Source organism: Dipodomys merriami, unplaced genomic scaffold (assembly GCF_024711535.1).
Source record: "Dipodomys merriami isolate MVZ:Mamm:240054 unplaced genomic scaffold, mDipMer1.0.p SCAF_924, whole genome shotgun sequence".
Lineage (NCBI taxonomy): Eukaryota > Metazoa > Chordata > Mammalia > Rodentia > Heteromyidae > Dipodomys > Dipodomys merriami.
The window spans coordinates 235,001-247,500 of record NW_027206540.1 but is presented as its reverse complement, the minus strand read 5'-3'; the positions used below and the strand labels follow the sequence as shown (position 1 = coordinate 247,500).

The 12,500-nt window shown below is 52.3% G+C and overlaps 1 protein-coding gene across 9 annotated transcripts in view; it reads left to right on the top strand.

Annotated features, from left to right (window-relative positions):
* LOC138821663 (transcription factor COE3) overlaps nt 1–12,500 on the top strand; it is a 120,367-nt gene that overhangs the window by 88,865 nt on the left and 19,002 nt on the right. For all 9 annotated transcript variants that reach the window (XM_070014112.1, XM_070014106.1, XM_070014109.1 and 6 more), the window contains exons 9-10: nt 316–446; nt 913–1,039. In XM_070014112.1, coding sequence (XP_069870213.1) covers nt 316–446; nt 913–1,039 — 258 coding nt within the window. The remainder of the gene's footprint in view (nt 1–315; nt 447–912; nt 1,040–12,500) is intronic.

Genomic DNA, 12,500 nt, shown 5'->3' with positions numbered 1-12,500 from the left:
AAATCGACATGCCACATGCATGCGATGCTTAATCATTTGTAATAGTCATATTTGCCCTGACACATAATTTGCTATATCAAGCCATTTTTTTTCTTGCTCACTAGTATTCCATAGCCCGGCCTTTGCTTTATGAAACATTTAATAGTTTGCTTTAAACATATCAAGGTGTTGGTCTATGACTGCCCTTTGCTGCGTCTGGAGGAGCAGCAGGCCTCTCCTCGCCAGGCGGCCAGCGGGACTTGCAGCAAGCCAGGTGGCCGGCCGGCCTCAGCGGCTTGGATTCTGAGGTCTGTCTTCTCTGTCTTGTGTGAGCAGCTACTCCGTGCATCAAGGCCATCAGTCCCAGTGAAGGCTGGACCACGGGGGGTGCCACTGTGATCATAATCGGAGACAACTTCTTCGACGGCCTTCAAGTTGTGTTTGGAACTATGCTGGTGTGGAGTGAGGTAAGTGCCTGACGCCTGACCGGTCCACCTCGAAGGGCCACTTTCTCTCCAGATCGCCTCACCTATTGTGAGGTCTCTCTTCACTGGCTTATGTGAGTGGGTACAGGCAGCCCCGCCTCCCCACCCCGCAGCCCTTGGGTTTACAGCCGGCTGTAGGAGGTCCCTAGTATCCTGGAACAATTAGTGTTAGAATTACTAGAAGCATTTTTTTAAGGAGACATATGGTGGCAATTTTCATATGCATGATGCCCTGTGGCCTTTCCTGCAAACTAAAACCCAGGATCATTTGCAGATATTTTCCTTAAAGCACCGTAGGCCCCGAGTCTCTGGGCGGGTGGCAGCTAGGAGGGAGCATTCCAGGACGACGGTCCAATTTGTGCTCATTTTGGCAATTATATCCAACTGGCAAGTGTCCGCCTCTCAGGGCGAGTGCCGCTGAGCGCCTGTTCCTGTGTGGTTTCTGTAGCTGATAACTCCCCACGCCATCCGAGTGCAGACCCCGCCCCGGCACATCCCCGGAGTCGTGGAGGTCACCCTTTCCTACAAGTCCAAGCAGTTCTGCAAAGGTGCACCCGGGCGCTTCGTCTACACCGGTGAGTGCGAGCTGCTGGCGTCTGTGGGGCCGTGGTGGGTGCTCCTGCCTGGTGGGAGATGGTTGGGAGGGTCACGGGCTGCACAGGCAGGGGCAGGGTTCCTGGCTGTACTTATCAGTTGCATGGTTCCCATCTAACACAGCTGGGGAGGGATGGGACTAGCTAGTCCTGGTACCTGGTGCCCTCCTTCCCCTTTGAGGGCCTATACCTGCCCAGGTATAGAGCTGAGTGTGTTGGTGGGAGTTGTAACAGGACCATCCCTGCTTCCCTCAGAGGAGATGCCTGTGCCTGGCCAGATGGGGGGTGGGGTGGGGCTTCTGCTCCAGATAGACACCTGTTCACATTCCCACGCCGAGGCTAGGGGGGGAGTAATGGCCTGGCACACCCCGTGAGCAGCGGACTCTCTAACCGAAGGGCCTAACCGCCGCAGGGCACTGCTGCTCTGAGAGGATCATGTTCTTTGAGTGGGCTGGACAAACTCAGGTCAGCAGAAGAGGTGGCTTCCGTGCTTCCGCACCTCCGCGGCTTGCTACCTACAGGCATTTATACAGTGCTTTGCCCTGAGAGTGCTGTTGAGAAGTGCCTCAGATAAGCTTCGCCCCAAGGCACGTTTGTGTTTGGGCTTCCAGTCCTAGCCAGCTCCCCGAACTGTCATGTTTGAGGGACATTGATGATGCTAGAAATCACCTGTTGAAACCTGGCAAAGGTAGGAGGGTGGGAGGGACCAGTGCTGGTGTTTGGGACCCTGAGGAACCTGAGAGGAGTGTGCGGGTAAATGGCGTCTGTGCTGGGGACCCAGGTTGGGAGGGCTGGGCCTCGTCCCTGAGCTGCCACTACCCCAGTGCCTCCTGGAGCAGGTCTGGTCTTCCACTGGGTGCCATCCTCGCCTCTGTCCAGCAGGCGGGTGACACTGAGGATGCCCAGGCCCCTTCTGCTTTGCAGGTAAGGAGGTCGTGGGCATTCCCAGCTGGTTCTCTCTTTAGGAAGGTCCAGGGCTTTCCCAGGCATGTGCCTGGATTACAGTCCAGCACCCCCAGCCAAACGGGTGCTCACCCAAACAGAACCAGGAGCCCCCAACAGAAGGACTGTGGGAGAGGCAGGTGAAAAGCTGAAGTGACCGTGTGTCCCGCGCCCACTGCAGAAGCCCAGACACTCTTGGACTCCTGTAAGATCCAGAGATTGCCAGAGTGTGGCTCCTTCAGAGTTTGACACCCCTAGTATATTAAGAAATAAAGACATGACAGAGAAGACCATACATGCTTTTAAACACTCATGTATGGATGGTCCCAGAGTCCAGATGTGTCAGCTTCAGGTTTCTCAACCTTATCATGGCAGAAGCACACACATATCACTGTTCCGTGTTTCAAATTCAGTATAGTGTTCAGTAAGTTATGTGAACTGTTGAACCATGTGTTATAAATCAGGCTTTGTGCTGAGTGATTTTACCCCACTGTGGGCTGCTGGAAGTGTTCTGAGCACATTTGAGGTAGGTCAGGCTAAGCCACGATGTGTGGTGGGTAAGGTGCATTGGATGCTTCTTTGTCTGAGGGTATTTTTAACCTACACTGGGCTTGTTACTCCATTGTAAGTGGAGAGCATGTGTGCATTCCCACAAGTCAGTGCTGCTGTGTGCAGAAAGGGGCAGCATACCTCTGTAGATGCCAGGTTCCTGGGGAAGGTGAGAGATCCACTTGGGGCCCTGGGAGCCTTACCAGCATCTTCGTCACAGGACCGTTTCCACATAGGAGCTGCAGCCCTGTGGTGCACATACTCATGAACCTCACAGTAACTTGGTGTTGGGATTACACATCTGAGGCTCTGGCCATGGACTTCGGGCTTTAGTGGCGCTATCATGCAGAGACCCTGGTTAGCACCCAGAACAGCCTCGTACCTCTGGGTGCTGGCTCTGAGACCTGGACATGTGTCTCTCAGATTCTCCTAGTCCCAGTCTCTCTTTTTCTCCACATGGGGTTTTGGTGAGGAACGGTGTAACTTCTGTACAGTGCTTGGCACACATCAGCCTCTCAGTAAACAGGTACCCCTGTGGAAAGTTACTGACTTTGAGCTTTTGTTGGGGCCCATGGGGAACCTGGCCAAATCCTGAGTTCCTTAGTGGTGGAGATGATGTATCTTAGCACTTGTATTGTGACAAGACCAGTGTAGGGTGAGATCCTGGGTGAGCTCTACCATCCGCCTGGTCAGACTTGGCTGAGGCATCCCAGTGAGTACGTATCCACGGGCACCAAGCCTGACCCAGTCTCCATGAGGGTCCCCCACCGTTCCCGGGTAGTAAGACTGTCTGGAGATCTGCTGGTCCTCAGGGAAGCTTTGAGTGGATTCCAAGTTCATGTCTTTGCATATGGGAGGTTGTTTTGTGATGTCTGCCCAGTGGTATGGTGGCTGGGAATGGGCACCTTTGCTTTAGAGGAAATATGAGAGCAGAGAGGTCCGGCACCTCCTTCTTCCTTTGCCTGCCATCCACTGAGGGTTCTTTGCCCTTCTTTCTCCCCATGCTGCAGAGAAAGGTCCTGGGCTGAACACTTGTAAACAATTGCAGGTGTGCAGGGAGCGGGAGTGGGAGGAGCTGGCAGGTGTCAGGGAAGCTGGCTCCCATGGTCGGGAGGGGCAGCCCTCGCAGCCCCTGGTCCTCCGGACAGTCCGGGCAGGGTGCCCTCCTTGGCCGGGGGGCGTCCTCTCCAGGAGGGGGAGCCTCCCTCACCAACTCTGAGCTGGTTGCCGCCACGCCAGCATGCCTGCGGGCTCCCCTTCCGTGTCTACACGGCCTGTCTGTCCAGTGCATCCTCAGGCTGGCTGGACCTCATGGCCCACATGACCAGGGCCAGGGATTTCCTCCCCCACAGTCGTGCCCGTGCGTGGGCATTTTCAAGGAGACCACGCAGCAGCTGAGCTTTCTCTAGCTGGAGGTTAATTCATTGTCTCCCCCACACCTTGATCCTTAGCAGGAATATACATTTCAAATGCGGGCAAAGGGGTCCTGGGCTCACACGCTCAGGGAGCAGAGGAAAGGGGGGGGGTCGTAACCTGTCTGGCCTGGAAGCTTCTGTCTGATTTGTGTTGCCCTCAAATGGATGGGGACAATGAGGTAATCACCAAGAATTGCACTCCCTGTTGAAAACTGAACCAGCCCCTCTGCATGTCCCGACATGGGCGCCGTCCCCGGGGCGTCTGGTTCCTATCAGTGTCCCCAGGCCCCGGAGGCTGCCGGACACCCTCACATTTAACCTTCCCGGCATGAGGCCAGCGGGGGGTGGGGGGGGTGCAGCTGGGCCACAGGATAATGAACCTGCACTGAGGAGGGGCCTCCCCCTGGCCTGCCAGAAGCGGGGCGGGACTTCGCCAGGCATCTAAAGGAGCTGTTGTTTACAGGGACCTGAGCGCTAGATTCTTCAGACCCAGACCCTATTAGTCAACTCAGAGTGGTCGTGCTTAGCCTCTTCCCCCCAGAAGGGGAAGGCAGGCCAAGCCCACCCACCAGCCCCTACTGCTCTCCACTGCACTCCACTCACAATTACCTTGGGAGGCTGTGGCAGCTCAGTTGATTAGCATGGTGAATTAAAAGAATGAGTCACAAGTGACATGTCCAGCTCCTCCGCACTAGTCTTTTGCATTCCCAGTGTGCCTCACCCCTGTTGTAAGAAGGTCAAAAATTAGAGGGAGAGAGCACAATTTCCAAGCAGCTAGCACTTAGGAGCAGAATTAACAATCACTGTGTATGTAATTGCCAGTTAATAGTAAATTGCCTTCTAGACTGTAAAATGCAGTATAAACTGGTGGGCACCTAAAATTAAATTAATGAGATATTTGCCGCATTTAAAAGTGAATGTGCAAATTAATAAGTGAATGCTCGTTTCAATATTTGTCTAATAGTGTGCCATTTGCCTGTTTAATAATAATTAAAATAGTGCTGGGATATCTTACCTGGGAAACTCACAGTGTGGGCAAATTGAGCAGTTTTGCATTCATAATTTCACTAGTAGAAATACATCAAACGGTTAAGAGTAATAAAAGAAATTATTTTTTAATTAGAATAGTAGCATTATGGTGTTAGTTGATTAAGACAGATTGGAATTTGTATGCTTCTAATTGAAATTATGTTCTCGTGAAAACTACTTTTACGGACATGTTTTCAAGTGTGAAGCATTAGGCCACAGGCATGTGTATTCCTGTTTTCTTAAAATTGTCACTTGACAGAATGGCTTCGTATTAAACCGAAGAATGGAGGCCATTGGTGGTGGCTTGACTCCACCCATGACAAGGCGAGGGGAAGGGGGCTGCTCCTAGTGCCTCCTGCCCTTGGCATTTAGAGATTTCTTTTGCTCAATTAAAGAAATTATCACAAATTACGGGAGTCAACGTGTCGCCTCTCCTGCAACATACTGAGCCCAGTCACTCAACAAGATGTTGGCAGGCAGCAGCGGACACTTCTCAGGTGGACACACAGCACATACCTGGCCCAGCCCCAGGTCTGCATTGTGTGCGCTAGAGGAACATAAAGTGATTGCCCTCTGTACCGCGCGCGTGCGCGTGCGCGCGCGCGCGCACACACACACACACACACACACACACACACACACACACGTCACACGTTTGCTGTCAGGTGGGCAGCACCTACCCATCTAGTAGTCAGAGGCAATTGGTGTTCCTTCTGATACAGTGTTTTATGTTTCTCCTGGTATTCTTTTTTGTAATGAAAGATTGTGCCTTGCGGGCTGGGCCATGTGCAGGGGGCTCTGACTCTGCCCCGGGCCGTTTCTGCACCTCACAGGGTCTCTGTGTTTCGGGAGTGTGGGAGGATTGCTTGTGTGTTTGGAGCTCTGTCTGCACCACGAGTCAATAACTGCCCACAATAACCCACAGCCAGCTCCAGCTCTAGCTCCAGCTCCAGCTCCAGCTTGTTCTCTCCCAGGCTGGGGCTTTTCAAACAAATCGCTTCTATCCACAGAGCAAATGATTCTTAATTGCCACCCACAAATCATATCATCTTTTTCACTCTGCTAAACCCAATGCTAATGCCTTCCTTAAATGTAAACCACCTGATTACTTCAGCAAGTGTTTAGCCACAAATGTGGACATAGCCAGGAGACATTCTATCATGATGAGTCCTAGCACGTGGCGTGGCCGTGTCAGCCAAGAACAGCCAGGGAGGTGAGAGGCAGCCAGCTGCCCACTGTCCTTGATGGCTTACTGTGGGTACGGCTGCATCCATACTGGTTTCATGAGTCTCCAGCTGTCAGTGCGCAGGCGTCTGAGGAAGTCTGGGTCTCAGCGTCATTCTTGGCCCATCCCTAAGAGGATGCATAGCTCTGGATCTGTTGGCTTCTATGTCAAGTTATTTACTGTGCCTGACAGAGTTGGGGCTACACTGTCTGCTCAGGCCATCATGAGGCCTGCCGAGAAGTGGACCTTCACCCAGCCAGTGCATGACGCAAACAGCACAATCTCTCCTTGCAACTGGCTTCCCCTCTGCTTCTGGTCATTTTGTCTAAATATGGATGGCAGATGGGAATTCTCTCACATCGACTATGCGGTGTGTACCCCTGCCTTAGCTCTGTTACTGGGGGCCGGGGGCCGGGCGGGTAGTGGCCATTGTTGGGGTGTTAGGATGTTAGAGGCAGAGCCTCAAAAGGCAGAGAGGGCAGGTCCCCACCTGCCATCCATTCCTGGTGGGGTAGAGCACCACGCTCGGCCATAATTAGTTATGTGAAGTGGGTGCTGGCGGTATCATTCGATAATGTATCCCTTTAAAGAAGGCCACACAAGGCCTCCCAGGTCCCTGAGGTTCCCTCTCTCCTGTCTCGAAGGAGGTCAGGAGAATGAGACATACCGTTTGTGCTATGGCACAAGTAGACTATTTGTCCTAATCAGTGACACCCATTTACTAGAATTGCTTAAAATGAACTATACCTCATACAGAAATCGCACATTTAGAGAGTTCCATTCATCATGTGAAAATTGAGGGCCAGTAAACTTTTCTGCCCCTCCAGTGGGATCATAGGCATGCATCAAAATGTTAAAAATGATTGGTGAGAGGGAGCTGTCACCCATTTATCAAGGAAAAGAACATTATTTGCTAATTTCCCAACCAGGCTGGTGACAGGGTGCTTCGTCTTTAGACCCACGGTGACCAGCATGGCCTTTCTGTTATTAGTACAAGTCAAGCGCTTTTGGGCTGTTGCTAACAAGACACATTTGTCTGTCATAGAAGGGGCTTTGGTTGTTTTCCAAGTGGCTGTGACCAAGTCTGCTCCCTGCACCCCGATTGGCTGTGTGTGCAAGGGCCCGCACCAGCCCGGGAGGGGAGACGGACTGATAAATCACAAAGTTTCCACATCAAGGTGAAGGTATTGACTCCTCAGGACGGCTTGACAAGACGTAGTCATGAGGACATGGCCATTTGTCTTCCACAAAGGACAAAGGGGTCATCTGGTTCCACTTAGCTAGGGCGAGATGTGCACAGTGCTGGCCGGCCCGGCCTGCTTCCTATCCTGCTCCTTCCAGAGGTGGGCTCCCCATCTCCAAATCACCCTGGGGCTTTGTGGAGCATTGTCAGGGGTCACATCCCAGATTGCAAGTTCTGGTTGGAGAGCATGCTCTTCCAAGGGCACTGCAGGACTCGGGGGAGGGCAGGCTGTAGGCGGGACACATGTAAATGACCATTTGAGTGCACATCAGCATGAAGGTGGCCACCTGAAGAGCAGAGCAAAGCAGTCAGGCCTGAAGTTAGCCCATCAGGTCACTCTGGTGAAGACACTGGCATGGTTTAGCTGTGAAGACCAAGGGAGTGGCAGACCAGGCCTCTTGGTTAAAAGGAGACTCAAGGCTCTGCTGGTGCAGAGGGGCTGATACAAGGTCTCTCTGGACACCCCTCAGAGACACACCACAGCCCGCAGCCAGACAACTAGGGTTCTAGAAGGTATCCACATCACACCTTTATTTTTGGTAGGTCTTGAGGGCTGTCTGTACCTGGAGCTATAAGGCTTGAATGGACAAAGTGCTTTCAGAAAATTATTATTTAACAGCCCAATGATTTGTTGTAGGAAATGCACCTTTCTTTCCTTTGAATGGTTTTGGAATAAAACAACAGTGTACAAGGCTTAGTGGTGTGGAGCTTTCCCTGAATCAGAAAACAGAATGGTTTTCTGGTGCTCTAGAGAAGCCACAGAACAATCTACTTGCATGGGATCACTCAGATATACCTGTGGAGTGAGGCATAAGTCTTCACAGAATGTACCAAAGTTTACACCACAGACTACGTGCGTGCAGTGGGTACTGTGGTTCTTGGTGTCTGTCATGGTAAAGGGCAGATTAAGTGACTGATTGGTGGATGAATTTCTGTGGTACTGAGGGTTGAACTCAGGCCTGTGCTTAGTAGACAGGCCCTCCACCGCTTGACCTCCCCTCCAGTGCTTTGGCTTCTGCTTTGTTTTTCAGATAGGGCCTTAGGGCCCCTCCTGGACTGGCTTGCAGTTATGTGCTGATGCCCAGCTTGTTTTTGAGATAAACGTTTGGAAGCATTCTTGTTTGGCCCAGCCTTGAACTATACTATTCTTGTCTCTGCCTCTCAAGTAGCTAGGCTTAGAGCACATCTTAAAGGTGCAATGTGGCCCTGGTCGCCTATTCTTTCTTTCCCTCTAGCCCCACTCTCTGGTCCTGGATATCTATCACAGCCTTATGTACATGGAAGTCCCGTTGCCAGCACATGGGGCTGGGTGTCTCTGAGCCCTCCATGGGCTCCGTAGCCATGGCGTTGGATTTGTGTGTGTGGGGTGTTCTGCCACATGCTGCCTCCATCTCTTAGCCTCTCTGATCTCTGCCATCTCCCCTCTTGCTTGGAAGGGATTGCTATGGCCTGAGGCCCACATGGATCTTCTTATGGATTCATATGCCACAACCAGTGATCATGCAGTGGTAATTACATTGTAAATATATATATATATATATATATATATATATATATATATATATATATATATAATTTAAATTTTTTTTCCTGCCAGTCCTGGGGCTTGAACTTAGGGGCTGGGCACTGTCCCTGAGCTCTTCAGCTCAAGGTGAGTGCTCTACCACTTGAGACATAGCACCATTTCTGTTTTCTGGTGGTTAATTGGAGATAAGAGTCTCACAAACTTTCCTGCCTGCGCTGGCTTTGAACTGCAATCCTCAGATCTCAGCCTCCTGAGTAGCTAGGATGACAGGCGTGAGCTACTAGTGCCTGGCTTGTCCCTGGGCCTTTTAGAACTCAGGGCTAGTTCTACCACTTGAGCCCATCGTGCTACTTCTGGCTGTTTTTGGTGCTTAATTGGAGATAAAGAGTCTCACAGATGTTCCTGCCCAGGCTGGCTTCAAACAACAATTTGCAGATCTAGTAGCTAGGATTACAGATGGGAGTTACTGGTACCTGGCTTTTTGTTTTAACTTAAAATTAAGCAGTTGTACAAAGAGGTGACAGTTCTGTAAGTCAGAGTATGCGTGTGAGTATGCATCTTGATCCACGTTGCATCTTCCATGGTCTCCCTCGCTTTCCCCCTCCTCCCCCGCCCCTCAAGTTTTTACATAAGCATATTAAATGCAATGGCAGTATCTTCTCACCCTTCTTCTGGTAATTTCTTTTGCTCCTGTCACAGTATGGACTCATCCCCCAAGCCTGGGCCTTTCAGGACTGAGCTTTTCAAGGGCACCAAGCCCAGGGGCAGGACTCCCCCACTTATTCATGGTATACCAGGTGGCATGGTGGCACCCTTGGCGCATCTGGCTAAGGAGTGTCCCGATCCAAACACTACGCATGTTCTTTGCGTTCTTCACATGGTGAGCAGGGCAGTTGCGTTCTGAGGTAACTGAGTGATCCGAGAGGGTGGCCTGAGCATGTGGCATGGTGTTGTGGGAGGCTCACTGGGTGCCCTGCCCTCACCCAGCTGCACTGGGCAGCGCTCACCTTCTGTGCCGACAGCTCAGCAGAGCCCTGGCTCTGCTTGCTATCATCTGGCTGCTCTGTGGAGGCCCACTTCTATCTACCCCTGTGCGACCTTCCTCCTCAGCCCACGCTGCATTGCTGTCCTGCTGCTGCTTGTCTGTGGGCATAGGGAACAACTGATTGGAGTGATTTTCATGGTGAGCAAATTCTCTCTTTAAAGTCACAGGGAAGCTCACATCCAAGTGGCTTGGCATTTTCTTGTAGCTTCTCGGGTTAGTTTTGCTTGATGTCTGCCTGGGTCTGGGCCTCAGCTGGGCACTGTGGGTGAGTCAGAGCGAAGGGAACCATCCAGCTCGGGGGGGGGGGCGGGTCTCAGAGGGACGCCATACACTTGTCCACTTGGCAGTGGGCTTGTTGCCCCAGGACGCTGCCCTGGCCTCATTCTGGTGGCCTTGTGCCTGGTATTTGCACACTTGGCACTGTCCACAGTAAAAGATGTACTACAATCCTGTCTTAGGCTTGTAGGAATGCAATAGGATGCAGAAAATAAGTTAGTACTGGAAAAGGCGCGTGCTAGGTACTGTGTAAGAGTTTCCAGGCCTGGGGAAGAGGCGAGTCCTATGTGGGCTGGTGACAGGAGCAGGAGAGGGGCATGGCAGCTCTGGAGGGTGGGAGGGAAGACAGGGAGGACCAGGTACCTGTGGGTCTGGGGTAGGTACTGGGGGCTCAGCAGCTTCTGTGGGAGCGGGCTGATTGCTCTGAGACACCACCACCACCCTGTGTTCAAGGCCCTGCTTTTAAGCATTCCAGTGCTTGTTAGTCTTGGCCATGGCTTTAAGACTTTACCTCTGAATGTTCCTTTTCTGTGTTCAACCTATAAAACCAGGAGTTGAAAGAGATCGGAAAGGGCTAATTGTCTCATAATGAAGCTACTAGCTGGGAGTATGTTTTCTTCATCTGTCACTCAGCCACACTGGGTCCTGTCCTGTCCCTGCGCTGTCTGCCCATCCCTCAGCCACACTGGGCGCTGTCCTGCCCCACAGTGGGTCTTAGCGTTCTTCCACAAATACTGCAAACACCACATTGTCAGATCACATGCAAACCTAGAAGGGTGAGCCCCTCTCTTAGTGCATGTCTTAAAGTTCCCCCACAATGAACAGGTAAATTTTTGTGTGTGTCTTTTTTTGTCGGTTGTGGGGCCTGAACTCTGGGCCTGGGCGCTGTCCCTCAGCTCTTCAGCTCAAGGCTAGTGCTCTACCACTTGAGCCACAGTGCCACTTCTGGCTTTTTTCTGCTTATGTGGTACTGAGGAATCAAACCCAGGGCCTCATGCGTGCAAGGCAAACGCTCTACCACTGAGCCACCTTCCCAGCCCTGGTTTTTTGTGTTTTTACCACATCGTGTATCCATCAACCTAATTCACCATGGCCAGTGCACCCGTTCTCTGTACCCGTTCTCCGTCCCCATCCCTTTCACACCTCCCCCAGCCCTCCGAGTGTGGCTGAGGATGGCAGAGAGCTAGTACCTGGCTCTGTAACACGCTTGCCCTTCTACTGCCCGTCTCTCTGGCATTTCACACCTGCAGAGGCCACAGCGCAACCCTTGAGGCTGGACAGCTTTCACCGAGCACAGAGCATTTTCAGGATTCACCACATGGTAGAGTGTGTTGGGGCCCAGTTCCTTTGCCTGCCTGGATAGTATTCCATTGTATGGATGTGCCACATGCGCTTACGTGTTCATAAACACAGATATGGGAAGAGTCCTGCTCTAAGCATTTGTGAGCAAGTTCTGTGTCAAAGTAAGAGGGACATGTTCACTCTTTTAGCATTAGAGACACAGTAGCTCAGTACTGGCCTGTTATCTACCAGATACCAGCACTCATGTCTTATCGTTTCCGAGTGCTTGCTATGAGCCCTGCCCTGAAGAGGGCAGGCATGTGGCCGGGGGTCACCATGAGTGATCTACCTTCCATCTTCCAGGAAGAGGGGTCTCCTGGACAGGAGAAGGGTGCTGAAAGGGCTCCCATGGGAGCCTGGCCAGCCTGTACCGGGAGGTGCTTACTTTGCCCTATGCTACCCCAGTGGTGTGTGTAGGCGGGAGGGCAGCATTCAGAGAGCCTCTGCCGACCTGCGTGGGTGCAGACGGCCACACCCACCGCCAAACGGCTCTCCACAGCGTGTGGTGCGTTCCTGTGTGCTTGTAGGAACACCTCCTCCCTTGGGAAGTGTCCAAGAGGACCGGGACATAGCAACACTTGGCTTTCCTTTTGGGAGCAAAGAGTGTCTTTTGCAGCATGTGTGCATGCAGTTTCTGTTGTGTCGAGGGTGGTTCTCATGCACTGGCACCAGTCTCCTCACCTGGAGAATGGCTTAAAATATCGGTACAGCAAGGGGTGGGGGCGGGGCGCAAGGGCCTTGGAGGGCCTCAGAGCCGCTGCTCAGGGGTGCCTGTCCATGCTGGTGGCCGGCGGGCCCCAAGGCCTTGGCTCCTCACTGCTGGCCGGGCCTGGTGCTGTAGCTCGGCGTGACT